Source organism: Anabas testudineus, chromosome 19 (assembly GCF_900324465.2).
Source record: "Anabas testudineus chromosome 19, fAnaTes1.2, whole genome shotgun sequence".
Taxonomy (NCBI): Eukaryota; Metazoa; Chordata; class Actinopteri; order Anabantiformes; family Anabantidae; genus Anabas; species Anabas testudineus.
Genome location: NC_046628.1, coordinates 17,486,274 through 17,502,428, shown reverse-complemented (window position 1 = coordinate 17,502,428; position 16,155 = coordinate 17,486,274). Strand labels below are relative to the sequence as shown.

Genomic DNA, 16,155 nt, shown 5'->3' with positions numbered 1-16,155 from the left:
GAGGCTCAGTGTTTGTGTCGAAAACGCCTCCATGCTTCACTGTACGGATGATATTTAATCATGAAAATCTAATCAGTTCATCCTGGGACATTTGTGCCAAATTTAATAAGTTGTTCTTCAGATATCAAACACACACCGGCTTCAGCCAGGGCTCTCACTGGTGCAACGACTTAGAAATTGATAAATAAAACACTGAACGGTAAAATATATCACAAGATCAAAACTAATTTTTACTCTATTACTTCTTCTTCCAGAGATATGTTTCCTTAAACCATGAACCCAATGACCAACATTCAGTACATACAGTACATACTGTCCTCTTATTTTGTTCTCTGTAATGACTCTAACACCCTGAATGAGCTCCAATATTAATGCTTAGTTAATTTAGTCCAACACAGGATGAAGATGAAATGTTTCACTACATATGAGGCCAAGATAAAAGACATGACCTCACACTGGGCATGTAGGACATACAGTATTTGTACAGTGATCAGCTTATTTGGGTGAGTAGCAGTGGAAAAACCTTAGATCCAGTGTGTTGGAGGTGATCTGAAGTGAGGAGATGAAGGTTTTCAGCCTACAGTAGGATATGATGAGGGCTGATGGTGGAAGATGACTCACGCTTCTGTGGGAGTGAGAAGTGAGTTTGATGAGGCTCGTGGAGGTGTGGAGGGCCTGATTTAACCAGACGTTTGTGTTGGAAGCTGCCCGTCTGATATCCTCAACAATGCACCCACTGTTAAACACAGGACTGACAGCGTTTTAATATTTTCATCCCTTCACAGTGAGAAGATCCACGGGTTTGTATCTGAATGACTTCTTTGAAGTCTCTTTCCTGGTCTGTGTGTAGTTACAGTAGCTTTGTCCCCTCATGGATAAAGGACCTGGCTTCCACTGTGTACCCAGTTTGCCAGTGTGGATTTTCTCTGGGTTCTCTGGGTTCCTCCCACTATTCAAAGACATGCAGTTAGGTTAAGTGGTGACTGAGCTGTTCATAGGTGTGAATGTTTGTCTCTATACGTCCATGTTTAGTTTCAGCAGGTCGTCACAGACGTGTGCCAGGTGACGATCAGGGAACACAGTGTGTGTTTGATTTCCATGCTCCATAAGGTCATCAAAATATTGAAAAACTTTTTTAAGGATGAATAAAACCAAGAAGAAGTGATGCTGTTGAGTTGCACCACGTTGCCTTTAAACCTCGGCAGTTATTTCTCAGTGGTTCCTGTTTGTATTTAGAGATGTAGACAAACAAGCTCCAACCTCAGTATCCAGGCCAGTTTTTATCAGAACTGAAGCAGAAATACCGCACAGACAACTCAGTTTGTCAAAATCACAGGATTCAGCAAAACCTGAGCTGCTAAATACGTTTATTGTGGCAGTTTTTAAGGTTCTTCTTTGTCCCTCTTGAAGCGCTGTGCAGCCCAAACAGTGGTGTAATGGTATGAGGCACAGTTACATCAGCGTGTGGTGATTGTCTCCTTTGAGAATTAGTTCGATTGGAGGTGGTTTGCTCGGATTGGAAGGTGTAATCCGTCTGAAGAATGGGATTTAGGAGAACATCCAGGTGGTATACGGCCCAGACTGGGCTCCAGTGTTGTAGATCTGGGCTTTGGCAGCTACAAATAGCAGTGGACAGAGTGTTGCTTTGTTTGTTTGTTTGTTTGTTTGTTTGTGTGCTTGTTTGTTTGTTGTGTAATGTTGAGGAACAGAAACAGGACGGAATCGGTTATGATGAAATGAAAAGAGAAAACAGGTGTCCCAGATTATTGGTCTGTTTGTTCTGCAGGTCTTTAGAGGATCAGTTGGTTGTTCCAAACTCAAACTAAGGTCTCTGTCAGACATGGGAAGAAATTGAATGTTCTCATCACCCACACACCGCTGCAGGAACTGAATCTGTGACCATAGTCCTCATGTTGTACTCGACATACGTCAGCTGTGACGTAACGAGCCACTACTGTGAACTACTTGTCTTTTGTTTTTGTTAAAGTTAAATTTAACCAGACTCTTTAGGCTCAATATGATCTTCTCAACACACAGTGACAGATTTAGATGCTTTGAAGACATTAAAGTACCTAATGATGTGTAATATAGTGCAAATTATCCACAATAATCGTAATTCTTCGCCAACTGGAGGGTTTTAGAGAAATATGACAGTGGTTTAGTTTGGTGTGGTCCCTCGCATCATGTCCCACTACATACAGCTTAGTACTGTGTCATACTGCGTAAACCTTTATTCAGAAGTTAAGGAAACTCCAGTTAGCTGATTGCACTATGTGGGTACAACATATATTTGCTTTTGTCCTTGTGGACCCAGTGGATTTCAAATGCAGGGCTTTACATTAAATAAGGTATTTTGTTTTAGTACTTTTTCTTCTGAAGGGATGAAGGCAGACGGATGGATGACAGGAAAGAGACAATTGTAGAGACAGGGAGAGGACTGTGAGGAGGAGATGGAGGCGGTGGGACCTTGTTGGATTTCCCCGTCCTGTGAGACTAATGCTGTCGGGTCCAACTGTCTGAACCAACAATCATGATTTAGGCCCAAAACGGTCTGTGTTCCTCCAACAACACCATCAACCATTGCAAGTGAAGCTGCATCTTTTACCACAATAAAGGAACAATAGTTTATGTTATTAGTTATAAATATGCTGCAGTACTAGTGACTTGGCATCACACACTAATCCACAGTTCAAGTGGTCATTTTGCACAGCTCTGCTACTTTAACATAACCCCACGGCTTCACCCCGCTCGTCGTTTGATTTACGGCTCTGACCCGTCTCCCTGTGTGACAGTAGCTCAGCCTGTAACCGTATAATGGCTCATAACTGCCCGGCACTACTGGACTCTTGCATTCAAATTGTTTTTTATTTCTTCCAGCTGCTGGAGGTAAAGTGAGTAATGAGGTGTTTTATCCAGAAGGCACAGCTCAGCAGCAGGGACGAGGAGGAGGAATGTGTCGTATAAACACACTAACAGCTCTAAGTGCTCGGAAATTTAAGTAGTAAAAGGAAAGCAGGTACCTCATGTATATTTTATCAGGGTTTTGCCACAGGGTAACAAAAGATTTGGGTGTTATCGACAAAAAGGTGAAAAATCACATACTTTAAGGAAGAGAGAGGAAGTTTGTACTGTGTGTTTTCCTTCCCACACATCTTTGATTGGTCTTTGAGATAATCTGATCTGCTGCTAGCCGTCCATCCATCCATCTATATGTCACTTAGCATGTCACCTAACCAGCCAGCTGTCACTTAATGGAGCTGCTGGTTATTTTTCGAACCACTACACACCAAGAATCGTACCAGTTACCCATCAGATATTGTTTCCATCGCTTACCCGGTCCCTGCAGACCAGGCAGCCATGTAACCATTTATTCAAGCCGTGTGTGTATCCAGGCAATCAGACTAGTGAAACACGGTGTGGATGAGTTTAAAGACAGACGACAGGATAACAACATCCTGCACGTCTCGGTGTGTCGTTTTAAATCCTCCTCCTGGTGCGTCACGCTAAATCTTCCCCCTAATTGACAGAGTAGAGGATGTTTTGTGCCAGATGCACTGATGACAGGATGCAGGAGCGACAGGGAGGAAAGGCGAGAAACTATGGAAGGCTCAATGATTCATGTCTTCCCCCATACAGCACACTGTCTCTGACTCCGTTTGTACTGAGGTAATGATGTGGTTCCACAGCACAGAATATAACAGATGTATAAAATATTTAGAACATCACCTTATATTTATTCTCACACAGTAGCACTGGACCGAGGTGAAGTACGGTTACTGTTACTCTGTCCTAGTAGGACCTGGTTTGTTCAGGAAATCCTCCAAGTTCTTTTTAGAAATGCTCCATATAAACATTGTAGAATCATCAGTATATGATTAGTTAACGTAGTAAATTTTCTGTTTTGATTTAGTCATTTGTTATGAACTTCGTTATGTTAAATCACTATCAGCTCATTCTCCACCCTCTGTATAGACACAGTGTTGATGTAAAGCACGCAGACAAAGCGATTGGTCCTCTTACAACAACTAAATGTTCTAGCTCCAACTTCTGCTGTCTAGAAACGTTACTTTGCAGTGAGACAGTTGAATCATCTGCATAGAAATGTAATAATCACCAAACCCAAATGTACTGACTTGTCCCACTGTCTGTAAATTAACATGTGCTGCTTCCTCTGAGTTGTTAATAGACAAACAGGCTTCAATAAATCACTTTGGAAAGCTTGAACCTTTTTTTCTGCAGTTTCCATTTTCACTCAGCATATAAAGATTTCCTTTGTAGAACTTTGCTTTGCTCTAATGTGGAAACCTAAAGCTCATTTCTCTGTCTTTAATTCAGACATGATGATCACATGTTTGAAAGAATAAAATAAAATAAATAAAAATTATTGAATAAAAAATACATTTTTATAAAAAATATCAAAAAACAGCCATGTGCTGCTCTAGATTTAAAGTCTGAGACTTTTAAGTTAAATAAAGACTTACCTAGATTTACAAATGAGACTTATCAACCAGACCTCCTGCTGTTATCACAGACTCCTCTGCTGAACATTAACTTGTGTGATTGCACACTTGATTTTCCAAAATCCATAAGAAAGTTTTTCAAGGAAAAAAAAACTTCAATTAATTTTCTCTTCAGACCTGAAAGCAATAAATTAGAAAATCTGAAATCATGTGCAGACTGTTGATACATCTCATCTTCATGACTGAGGCTGAATCAATAATTGATCAGCGCTTCTAGTTGATTTTATGGGCAGACAGTGCAGCTGTCCATAGAAATGAAAAAATCAGGTCTAGTGGAGTCTGTACGGGAACCTGAAGGTCGCATCACATCCACTAATCGATGCCTCACTCTGTTGGTTTCCCAGCACAACCCCTTCACTTTTAAATGTTTATCTGAAGCAGGTGTAGCTCAGTTTTCAGTTTGACCTAAAACCTGTTAAGACTCACTTCCTGCGATGGCTTCTACATGTAGTTAACAACCTCCATCCATAAATAGTTTTAAAATAGAGAAGTGAGCAGCATCAGCCTCCTTAGAGCAGGGTGAAGGTTTCACAGTCTAACATCTAACACACTTAGACCAAAGTGTGGAGGGAGGTCTGCTCTGTGAACACGGTGGAGGTGGGATCATGGCTGCTTCTAGAACAGACTCACTGATCTTTACTGGTACAGGTCATGATGTCATGATGAATTCAGAGGTGGACAGAAACATTCAGGGTGTTTTCACACTTGGTCTGAATCAGTAAAAGAGTTTGCAAACTTGGAGCGTTTTCCTCTTAGTGAAAATCTACACACTTCCCAAAGCCTTCAGATCATTCAGATCATTCACTTTATAGCGTTTGGTCCCGTTTTGGTTCGGTACGTATCTCACCAGACAAAACAAACTGCACGAAGAGAAAACTTGAGGTTCCCTTTTTAGGGTGAAAAGCACTCTTAGTGTGATAGTGTACTGAGAAACACATCAGATCTAATTGGGAGGAGACAATGACCTAAAACATGAACACAGACAGTGGAGGGTTGTAGACCGGACTAAACCTTAACTGACTTTAGAAATCTGTTTCGTTCCAATTTAAAAATCTTGAATAGTCAGTAATTTGCTAATAAAATTGTTATTGTATTACATATTCTATAAAATCATGACTTCCTTGCTGTAACTGACACAACATCAGAAACAAATGTGTAAACCATATTTCTTTATTAAAGATTAAGAAACTCCAAGCAGCATATTCATAAATAAAATAAGGGTCTCCCTTAGCTGTACGATGACAGACTATATGCTATGACAATTGTCATGTTCTCGTCTTCTGACGGGGCGCTGGAGTTGAAACGTAAAGAGGTGACGTGGTGCTGCCCCGGCACTCAGATCAAACATATCCTCAGGGTCCCGTCTCTCAGTCCGTGTTGTGGAGCACAGTGTGAAAAGCAAGTCGGTTCACAAGAGCAACTACTGACACAGTTAGAAAACATCCATGTAGAGTCTATTCAGATGAGAGCTGCGTCAGTCGATGATCCAGCAGACACAAAAAATCCCTACAACACACTAAAGTGAGTCTGATGTCTGCTTTTCTTCTGCTTGTCCAAGTTTAGACAGGATGAAACACGTGGTAGATTTAGTTTCATGTAAGCGGAGAAACCCTATTCACACAGGAGCAGAACATCTTAACACCGTTTGGCTGAAGTGGAGAAATTAAATTATGAGTCATTTCTGCTTGGAACAGTTGAGATCAGGTGACGTTAAACATTTGGGTCCACATTTACACATTAAACGCGTCCCAAGAAGTTTTACCGCTCAGATTAAAATCCACAAAAACAGCGTTTGCCCCCAAATCAGCCAGCTGCACTGATCTTATCTTTTTAGGGAACTGAGTAAATTTGTTTCTCCATCTGTTCAATGTCTCTAAAAATTCAGCACCTCAGGATTAACTCTACCTCCAAAGACAGTGTTTCATGTAAAGGCAGGAAATAGTTTGTACTTTACGTGGTAAACGTTTGTATAGCAGTGGTTGAATTACTCCCAACCTTATCCCATCTCCATCACCCAAACCTGTCCCTAGTTATGGTCTCAGCACTCCACATGTCACATGGTGTTTTCGTGGCGTATGTTTACGGTCAGACATCGATCTGGGAAAGTCGCACTTTGACAGAACGCAGCACTAACAAACGTCACATCAACACAGCTTTGGTTCCTGTTGGACCAACGAGGCTACGTACAGACATTTTCTGATTATGTCCAGTTGATTAATTTGAGTGTGTAGTAGTAGTAGTAGTAGTAGTAGTAGTAGCAGTAGTAGTAGTCGTTGTCACGTCTGTGTTGAACTGCAGCTTGAGTCTGGATTTGATTGATGCTACGTAACACATGGAGTGTGGAGATCAACATGTGGGCAATTTCTAAAAGTGTGTTTCCACCCGAAAGCTCCTGGTACTTTAGTTTTCCAGGAGCTTCAGTCCAGGAACCTTAAAGTAAACTTTGTGGAAATTGTGATTTGCATTTCACAGCCCTGGCAAAATTAAACAGAATAAACGTTTCAGACCTTCAGAAAGTTCTACACTCCCAAAGATTTGAAGGAGTAGAACTACAGCCCTGAAACTAACTTTAGACCCTGGTTCCTGCAGTAGATATATAGGTTCTTCAAAACGTTTGACTCTCTACGTTACTTAACTATAGTTTGTTCACCAGTGTTTTGTAGACAGTTACAGTTTTGGTTTAAAACTAAAGGAGGAGGTCAGTCTAGACTTTGTGTTTCTGTTCAAATGGTTTGTTGTTTGCTGTCTTTTTGGGTTTTTACAAGACCACTTGGACCTGAAGACACCTCTGTCTGACTCTGGATTCGGGCTCTACAGCCGTTGTTTGTGTTCTAAAAACTCTTTGTGTGTTCAATTTGTTTCCAATGAGCAAAACCCATTAGGTCCATAAATGCACATTAATTGCACTAATGAAAGTGAAATAAGGGTGGTTTTCTATTTCCTGTTAAAGTTCATCGCACAGTTTAGCAAACATAATCTGATTTCCTCTATGTTACAAGCAGTTGAGGAATGGCACCTGCTGAATCTCACCATCACGAGCCTCTGATTGCACTTTGGATAATGACGCCCTCTGTCATCCCCGCAGGTGATAATGATCTCATTAGGAATGACTTGTGGGTATATGAGGCCGCTCTGTCTCTCACTGTTGTGGATTAGAATAACTGCTCTGATAAAAGCCTGTATACAAGTGTTTGACATGAAACTCTCTAGTATCAAAAGTTAAAGACATATTTTAGCTCATAGTTCTTTCTACTAGACTTTTTTCAGTTTAATAAAACTGAAGAACATGAGACTGTTGGGCTGTGTTCACACCAAGAACAGCCCCCCCCCTCCCCTTACGGCAGCAGGATGTGCTGTTTGGTCACAGGAAATAAGGGCATAATGGCAGATGATTGTGGTCTACTGGTCGGTGAGACCAGTAACGGGACGACGACCAAAAACCATTTGACCTCCTCTAATGCTTCACACGTGTTTGACAGTTTAAATCCCAGAAACAACAACATAAGTTGTTTCTTCATTTATCAAACGAGGCAGTTTGTACAACACTAAAGTTCAAATTCTTTACTGGTTAAAGTTCGTCACTGACGAGTCTCTTTGAGTTGTTTATTTATTACATGTTTTCACTTCTACCATTAAAATTAGTAGTTTCACAGTGTTGGAACTTTCAATGTCGCCAATTAGTTGTTGAGATATTTTAGTCTGGTGATCATAGAGAACCCCAACTGGACAAGTCACCATTAAACCATTAAAAACTGTCATTTACACATTTATCTAAAAAATAAAGTCTTTGTGATTTTGGACCCAAAAACAGTCGGTGTGAACGCAGACTAACGGTTTCTCAGTCCTTCGCTCCAGTTCTGTCTTCACCCCCTTTACAAACAGAACCTGGACTTTACTGATGCAAATAAAGAGTTACCGTAAAAACAAATCACCCACCTGTGTGTAACCCCCCCCCACCCCATCAATGATACACCATTTACAGCCAACATGAGAAAAAGAATGTAGACTTTTGATTGGAAAAAACAATGTATATTATATATTTAATACAAATGAAAAAAAGTGATTACTTCTGTCCGATGCTGAAGATATATATAGGGGTTGGTACAGAGGTGCATAACAGTAGGTGTCCAACACTAACATGTCCCTACAGCGGTGCATCATGGGTTTACATCGATGAGTTGTGGAGAGACATCGTTTAATTTCGGCACTTAGAAAACAATCACAATGAATTTTGCGTCATTGTTTCATATTGAACAAAATTTACAAAGCCATTCAAACAGTCATAACTTTTCATCAATGTATATATAGATAGTTTTTTTTATCTTGTTTTGTTTGTTTTTTATAACTCAACTTCAAAAATTGAGAATATTCAAAATACACTTTAACCTCACTTCGTTCTCTTGGTATTTACACGTATCTACAAGAGAGAAATTACACCCCCCCGCCCCCCGCCTGTTTTGTAACGTGTGTTTTTCTGAGATACAAAATCTTTTTACTTTGTACATTAGGTTTTTTTCTTTCTATAATAATTTTCCTCTAGACATTTACCAGCCCACCTCCCGTCCAGAACAGACCAAGTCCAGAGTGATCACTGAAGCAGCTTGACCCCGCCCTGTCCCGACCCCACCCGCCCCCCCTAGCTCTATATGGATGTACTGTGAGTGGCCTCAATGGCTTCGGGTATGGGTCCTGCGGAGACTGCCTGGTAGGACATTGGCATGGGTGTCTTGCCAGGGCTCTGCCGGAAGAGCCCCCCGTTGGGAGCCCTGTGTTTGCACTGCATGGTGCCGCTGAGGCTGGTGCTGCTGAGTGGGTGGTGTGGGGGCAACGTGGTGCTGCCAGGGCCCTGGGACGGGGGTAGCGTCCTGCCTAGGGTCCCCCCATGGTGAGGGTGGGGAAGAGGAGGAGGCCCCCCCTCCCCGGGGAGGAAGGTGGTCACAGCGAGGCCCGAGGGCGGGTAGTCCCGCACGGACTCCGGCCCCGGCACCAGAGAGGCCTGGCTGGGCTGCATGCTGCCGATGTCCAGCGCAGAGATCTCGATAGAGGGGCCGGGGATCTGCTTGTGGGCCAAGTCCTCGTCCAAAAGACTGTTCATACGACGATGCACCTGTTCCAGATTCACCTCCTTGTCCTAAAGAGGAGGAGTGGGGGGTGGAGGAGGACAGAGGAGAGACAGGGGGAGGGAGGAGAGGAGGGAGGAGGGACACAGAGGCTGAGATTGGCGATGGGCCGGTTTCTCAGACTGTTTCAAGTCTGCTGGTGCTCAATGCATTCGCAAGCTGCCATAGTTTTTGGACGGGCTGTCGTCAGCTGATAGACAGCTGTTTGCTTTGAACCGAAGCCACAGAAGCCAATTTGTACGTGCACCTTGAAATCAAACTTGGCCAGTGAGTATTAAAGGTTTGATGTCTGGAGGAAAACAATCCTGGAGCCAAACTGACTGAAGGTAGTTTGTTGTGAAGCTGTCAGAGGCTGTTTGTGTGAAAACAGGACATTTCAAATTGGCCTGAATGGTGCTGGACTGAGACCTTTTCAGGTGGTTGGACACAGTAAGAACCGTAAAATCTTTGGGTAGAAGTTCACATCCAGGTCTCCGCTCTCTAGGTTTATTAAGTCAACTGAAACTCAAACTATGTACACTCGATTTCTTTGCCCTCTGAATCATGCTCTGCCCTTGGAGATGGTACACTCCGTGCAGGAGGGTCGGACAATTTGTTAACTATCAGAACAGTTTAATCCAAACATCGGCTGACGCTGCATCTCCTACCGCCTGCAGCCATGCATACTTGTCAGGCATTAATAGACAGAGAGTGTTTCCCTGTTGAACTGCAGGTGTGTTTCTGTACGCTGGGTCATAGAGAGATAAAGGACACTCGCATGAATCGAAATTATTTACTGTGTGAACGAATGCAGCTACAGTCGACCAGTCACTTTACAACAAAAGGTCAGTCAGGGTTCCTGAACTTGGCTCCAGCATTGGATTCACTGTAACTCAGAGGTACAATGATATTAGTCACAGTAACTCATCACAGTGACACAAGTGATATTCAGAACAATGCACATGGCACATTTACATGTGGTAACTTGATACCACACACATATGAGCTCGTGTTGCAGTGTAAGCAGCAGCAGGGCCAGAACAACAAATCAACCCCCCACCCCACCAATCAGAAACCCTAACCTTGATTCACAATGACCTATTTTTATTGTTCCTGGAAGAATTTGCCTTTAACTTAACTTAGTAACTAGCTCACGGTAATTACCACTGGACCTCATTGATATCAGCTTTAATTTAAAACAGTGTCCAAAGAAAAGATTCTTAGCTGTTAAACATCCACAACATCAGAACGGAGACGTGTAAAGTACACATCAGGTCAAATCAATCCTTCCTCTAAAACTAGAGAACGAGTCCTGTGACGTAGCTACAGTGTTCGCTAAGATGTTGAGGTAGAGTTGTGGAGAGAGCGCTCGCTGTGAAACCCGTCTAACGCCGTGTTATCGCGGCCACAGAAAGCAGCTCGGTCAAGTAGAGCTCACGCTGAGCATCTGTCTTCACACGGTAACATCCAGCAGGCCTGAGCAGGTTTTCACTGATCCCTCTCCATGCTCAAAGAGCTCCTCTCGAAGCTAATTAGAGCATCTCAGTACAGGTTATTGTTTCAGCCGACTGGCACCTCATTAAAATATGTTTTCAGCAGTGTCAAACTGGCAGCTAGCCTAAATAAATAAAAGCCTGGGATTAAACCTCAGCCGCTCGTTAAAGACAGACTGGTGATGTAAGTGGAGAGGAAGAAAACAACAGGCGACTGAAGGCCTCCATTAATTTGGAAAACAAACAGCTCTTTTAATGAGTGCTCCCAGTGGGGGGGTGGGATTGGAAATCACTCGCGCTCCTGCTACTTTGCAAATACTGCAACTGTTGAGTGGGTTGTGCTCAAGTGTGATAAGAACAGTTTCTGGTTCATTTTGGATTCAAGTGGCCCTTTGAAACGTTTAAACCCTTTGGCGTGGAACTCGTTCTGTAACATGCTGCGTTTGATAGAGACGACTCGCTGTAAGATGAGGTCTGAACTGAAGTGGACGTCCACCCTCCCCGGACCGACATTTGTCAGAGGCACAAAATTATATTTACAATAGTTTTAATAATTATAAGTCCATGTTTAATTGAAACAACTGTCTTGTTCAACTGTGTATACACTGTGCTAGTTAGTTAGCCTGTTGACCTTCGAGTATCATTGAAGTTACAATGAACACCTGGTTCGCAGCTGTGAGGCCGTAGATCAGCATTTAGCTCAGATGCTAATTGTTGTCAGTTATAATGTTTTACCATAGTCCTCTTTGTTTAGCATGCTAACATTTGCTAATTAGCATTAAACCTAAAGTACAGTTGAGGCTGAGGTCAAAGTATTATTACAGATTCAGAAGATCAGGAACATGAATGTTATCGATCTATCCAGTAGCGATGGAAATATTTCAGTGGTGGAACAGCTGATCTTTGAATTTTACCACTACCATTTATCGACTTAGATTTACTTTGTAAAACCTCTGTCATGGTCCTGACAGTGCATCAGTAGACTGCCATTCCCTCTCACATAAGTGAAAATGTCGTTTCTGAACCACGCTTCACACTAGAACTGTAAAATCTGTTCTGGTTTATTCAGTTTTATTCAAAGTGGCACTTCCAGTGCAGTTTGACTTTCTGAGGCTAATTTGTCAAATAAAGCTGATAATTATTCCCTTTGCAGCTCTGCCACTGAAAATCTTTATACACTGTAAAAACTTTGCTACAACTAGTCTGATGATGATGACGTCAATGTTTCTGTTAAATAGAAGAACAATGATATTTGACTTCATTTAAAGGCACTAAACGTATGTGACAACTATCGTTTCCTCTGTTCAACAGGCCGAGAACAGGAGTTCAGCCCTTGACATGGAGTTCACACAGTTAAAGATGACAGAAACAGAAAGGCACTAGAAGGACCAGGAGGGTTTCTAATGACTAGGATGCAGCTTTAAAGATGAGATGGCCCTCAGAAGCCCACATTCGGTGCCTGATGGAGCAGCCAAGGCCAGGTATCTATTACTAATGTAATTATCGTGTCATCTGCAAAGAGCAACAGCCCAAATGCAGTCAACTCAATTAACATAGAACCAAATGAATGTGGGACTTTTTAAAGTCGTATAGAGCTGAAACGTGTGGTTCTGGAAATAACTTCCTCAGGTAATTCATAATTAACATATTAGTGGAAACGTTAATGAGCAGCCAAAGACTTTTACGACTTATTTTAGCACAGAGCAAACTGCCACTTATAGAAGAACATTTTACAGTTTCAAGTAATGACAAATGAAAATGATCTGATAATTTATCACTGGCATGCAAAACTGTAGTTTACTGTTAGAACGGAGGAAAAGTGAATAGACGATGTTAGTTTAATGACGTCTGGACTACGTTAAAAGGTTCTATTCATAATTTATTTCCAGAACTTCCACATGAAAACAAACGAGCCATGTTTCTGCTCTTTTGTAGGTTTAGAAATGACCCAGAATCAAACTTCTACAAACAAAAGGACCTTGGCGTTTTTTTATTCCTTTTGTCGCCTTTATTTTTGATAGTTGTATAGAGGTCTATTCTGACCTGTGTCAATAGCTTCTGCTTCATCCCAGCCTCTCTCTCTGTCTGTCCAAATGTCCCTCCTCCCCTCCGATGAAGCAGTTGTAATGTCATTATATGTCAATGGACCAGAAACCCTTGCCAGTCTGTAATCCTTAGTAACCTGCACGAGATCATAGACAGTCAAGTGTAAATAAAAAATAAAAAGGATAGATGGAGAGAAGGAGAGGAGATAGATAACACTGGTGTCCACATTGACATATAATCTGCAATAAGACGTGACACAGTGGTAGTACCAGGGGTCATGGACGAGGATGTTGGAGACAAATCTTACTGCTAAACGTTTTTACTGTCTGCTCACACTTTAGTTTATGGATCCACGTGAAAGCTTCTCTGTCCCCTGACTGAAACCTGCCTCCTGATGACTTTGGCACAGTGAGTGGCTGTTCTGAGGTGAGTCCTGTTGGAGGTAGAACTACAAATGAAGGTCTGAGGTCGTGTTTAGTGCTCATAGAGAAAGAGAAAAAGCTAAGTTGTGTCCGAATTCTAGACTTTAAACTGCTGCTGTGAACACTGAGTAAACAACTAGAGCAGGATTTTCATTTGGCCAGTCTCAATTTTCTTTGTTCACCCAGTTACTGTCTGCAAATTCAAATTACACAGACGCATTAATTAATGCATGAACATTTTATAACTTCTAACTAAACGTCGCTCTCATAAAATTAGTTTAGTAATGTTAATCCAACAACCAGTGTTGTTATCGTGTTTTCTGCAGCCAGTGTCTGTAACGTAATTAAAGAATTAATTCAGGTTACTTTTGAAATTCTGAGTAATAGAAGTAACAGATTTTAATAAATGCAAAAAGCAAATGTTAATTTAACAAAAAATAATCAACTGAATGAAAAATCTAATCTTTAGTTATAGTCACTTATAATATTATAAATACTGATTTATAAAACACAAATAGTTAGAAAAGTACCAATATAACTCATCCTTTACATGGAGAGATTTTTAACTCATATTGTAATTTTATATATATAAATAACATAAAACACAAATAAATTCCCAGTTTTAGTTCCTCAGAGAGAATGACGCAAAATTAATGAGTCCAAAAAGTTTATAATTTAATATAATAAACTCAAACTGACTGAAACACTTAAAGTCACTGTTAAAGGTAAATCGTCTGTAGTGAGACACAACCTGACTTTAGAGCCGTTTGATTTAATTGTGTTTAACATTTTATAAACATAATTCCTATCAGTGAAATATAATATGATGACAGGAGTTCAGTCTGAGTGCTGTAATTGATCTTTATTGACTGTCAGCGTTCATTAATATTGATCAGACTCTGTCTAATGAATTACTTTTGTGAAGGTGAAGCTGTTAGCTAATAACAGAGATCGCAGATCTGGTAATTGGCTTCTGTATCGTTTTGATTCAGCAGGCGCTCGGTAAGGCTCGAGTATCTATTAGGAACAACAGCAAACGGTTTGGACCGACTGTGCTAATGCTAAAACCCAGGGTGAGCTGCATTTTAAGGTTCCCTCGGATTTGATAAAGTACCTTTTTGTCTCTTGACGTCTCCTAAGGATTTCTCTCTGAAATAGAAATTGTCCAAAAGTGTAAAGACAGTGTGACTGTTACGCTTCTTTCTCTCTCTCCTGCTAATTATAATCAGCTTTCAGAACCCTTGGGTGCAGGAAATTACCGAAGCTTTACTGTAGAAAATGAGTTTAGAACAATAATTCAGTAACAAGCACTTGAATGGTTACGAAGCACTGTCGGAATTAATCATTAAAGTCTGTGGGTGATATCAGCTGGTTTAGTGGGGGGGGGGGTGATCCTGACGTGTTCAGCACTGTTTGTCTTTAAGGCCTCGAGTGTTTATCAAGGCAACTAAAACCAGCTCCAGGAGCTGTTGCTGTATGAGCATATTAGTGATGGTCAAGTGGTGCAAAACAGTAAGTTTAGGACGTGGTGGGGGGAGCGATGGACGGATAAAAGAAAACAATGGAGGGGGTGGGGGGGTAATAATAAGGGACCAAATTTGATTTCAATCAGTGGCCTGGGCTGATGTGGCACAGAGCACATCTAGCTACTCTGTCCCCCAGCTCTCCAACTCTAACTAGTTTCCTAAACCTCTTTCCTCTACAGCTGGGTGTACTGGAGCTCCACTAAGTCGGGGCTCGCATCTGCAGCTGGATCCTTAAAGTAGAGTGTGGCAGTGTCTTCCCCCCGCTGGCCCGTCCGCCGGGCCCTGTGCTCGGTCACCTCTTTGGGCTGCTCCTGGCGGCAGCGGTTGCTGTTCCACCAAGCCTCCAGCCCGGCCACCAGGCAGGCCAGCAGCAGGCCGGCAGCCAGGATGCAGAAGATCCCGGCGAAGCTGTGCAGCTTGAGCGAGCGGCCGTCGGGGTGGGCGCTGGCGTGGCTGTTGAGGTCGCAGCGGCCGGTGCGAGGCCACCACTTCTGCTTCATGATGTCCAGGTCGCCTTTCTCCTGCAGCTCCAAGATCCTGGAGGGGGACAAGAGGGGGGGACAGGTGAGTCACAAAAGACCTGCTGTAAGTGGGTGTCAGAGACCACCTCCTCTGGTAAGTGATAGATCAAACTGAAGCTCACTTCACAGAGGGGGAGTCTACAACACCATTATCATCCACGTACAATGCAAACATCAGCACAGTTTGACATGTGTCAGCAGTTAGTTGACTGGATTTGAACTGGTCTGCAGCACCTCAGTAATGTTGTGTTAAAAGCTACTAATCAGTGAGCGAACGCCACCGAAGCTTCAGTCAGGACGTTTTCAATAAAACAACATTAAAGGTAATGTAATGTCACACAACAGTCCTCCTGCATCAATTGTCATTTACTGTGCTGCTGGAGAAGACATCGTTTTATTTCACCAAGGCTGAACGTAGGTGATTATTTGTGGCTGGATTGATTTATTCTCATGACTTCATGACTCACTGAGATCATTCAGAAGAGGTTTAAACACTTCTACTGTATCTAGCAGCCATTTCACTGTCAA

The 16,155-nt window shown here is 42.1% G+C and overlaps 1 protein-coding gene across 1 annotated transcript in view; it reads right to left on the bottom strand.

Annotated features, from left to right (window-relative positions):
• Positions 1–9,162: 9,162 nt before the first annotated feature.
• grid1b (glutamate receptor, ionotropic, delta 1b) overlaps positions 9,163–16,155 on the bottom strand; it is a 364,356-nt gene continuing 357,363 nt past the window's right edge. Inside the window, exons 16-17 of the mRNA XM_026350750.1 lie at positions 15,403–15,643; positions 9,163–9,651 (exon numbers count right to left, since the gene is read on the bottom strand). Of these exons, the coding sequence (XP_026206535.1) occupies positions 9,163–9,651; positions 15,403–15,643 (730 nt within the window). The remainder of the gene's footprint in view (positions 9,652–15,402; positions 15,644–16,155) is intronic.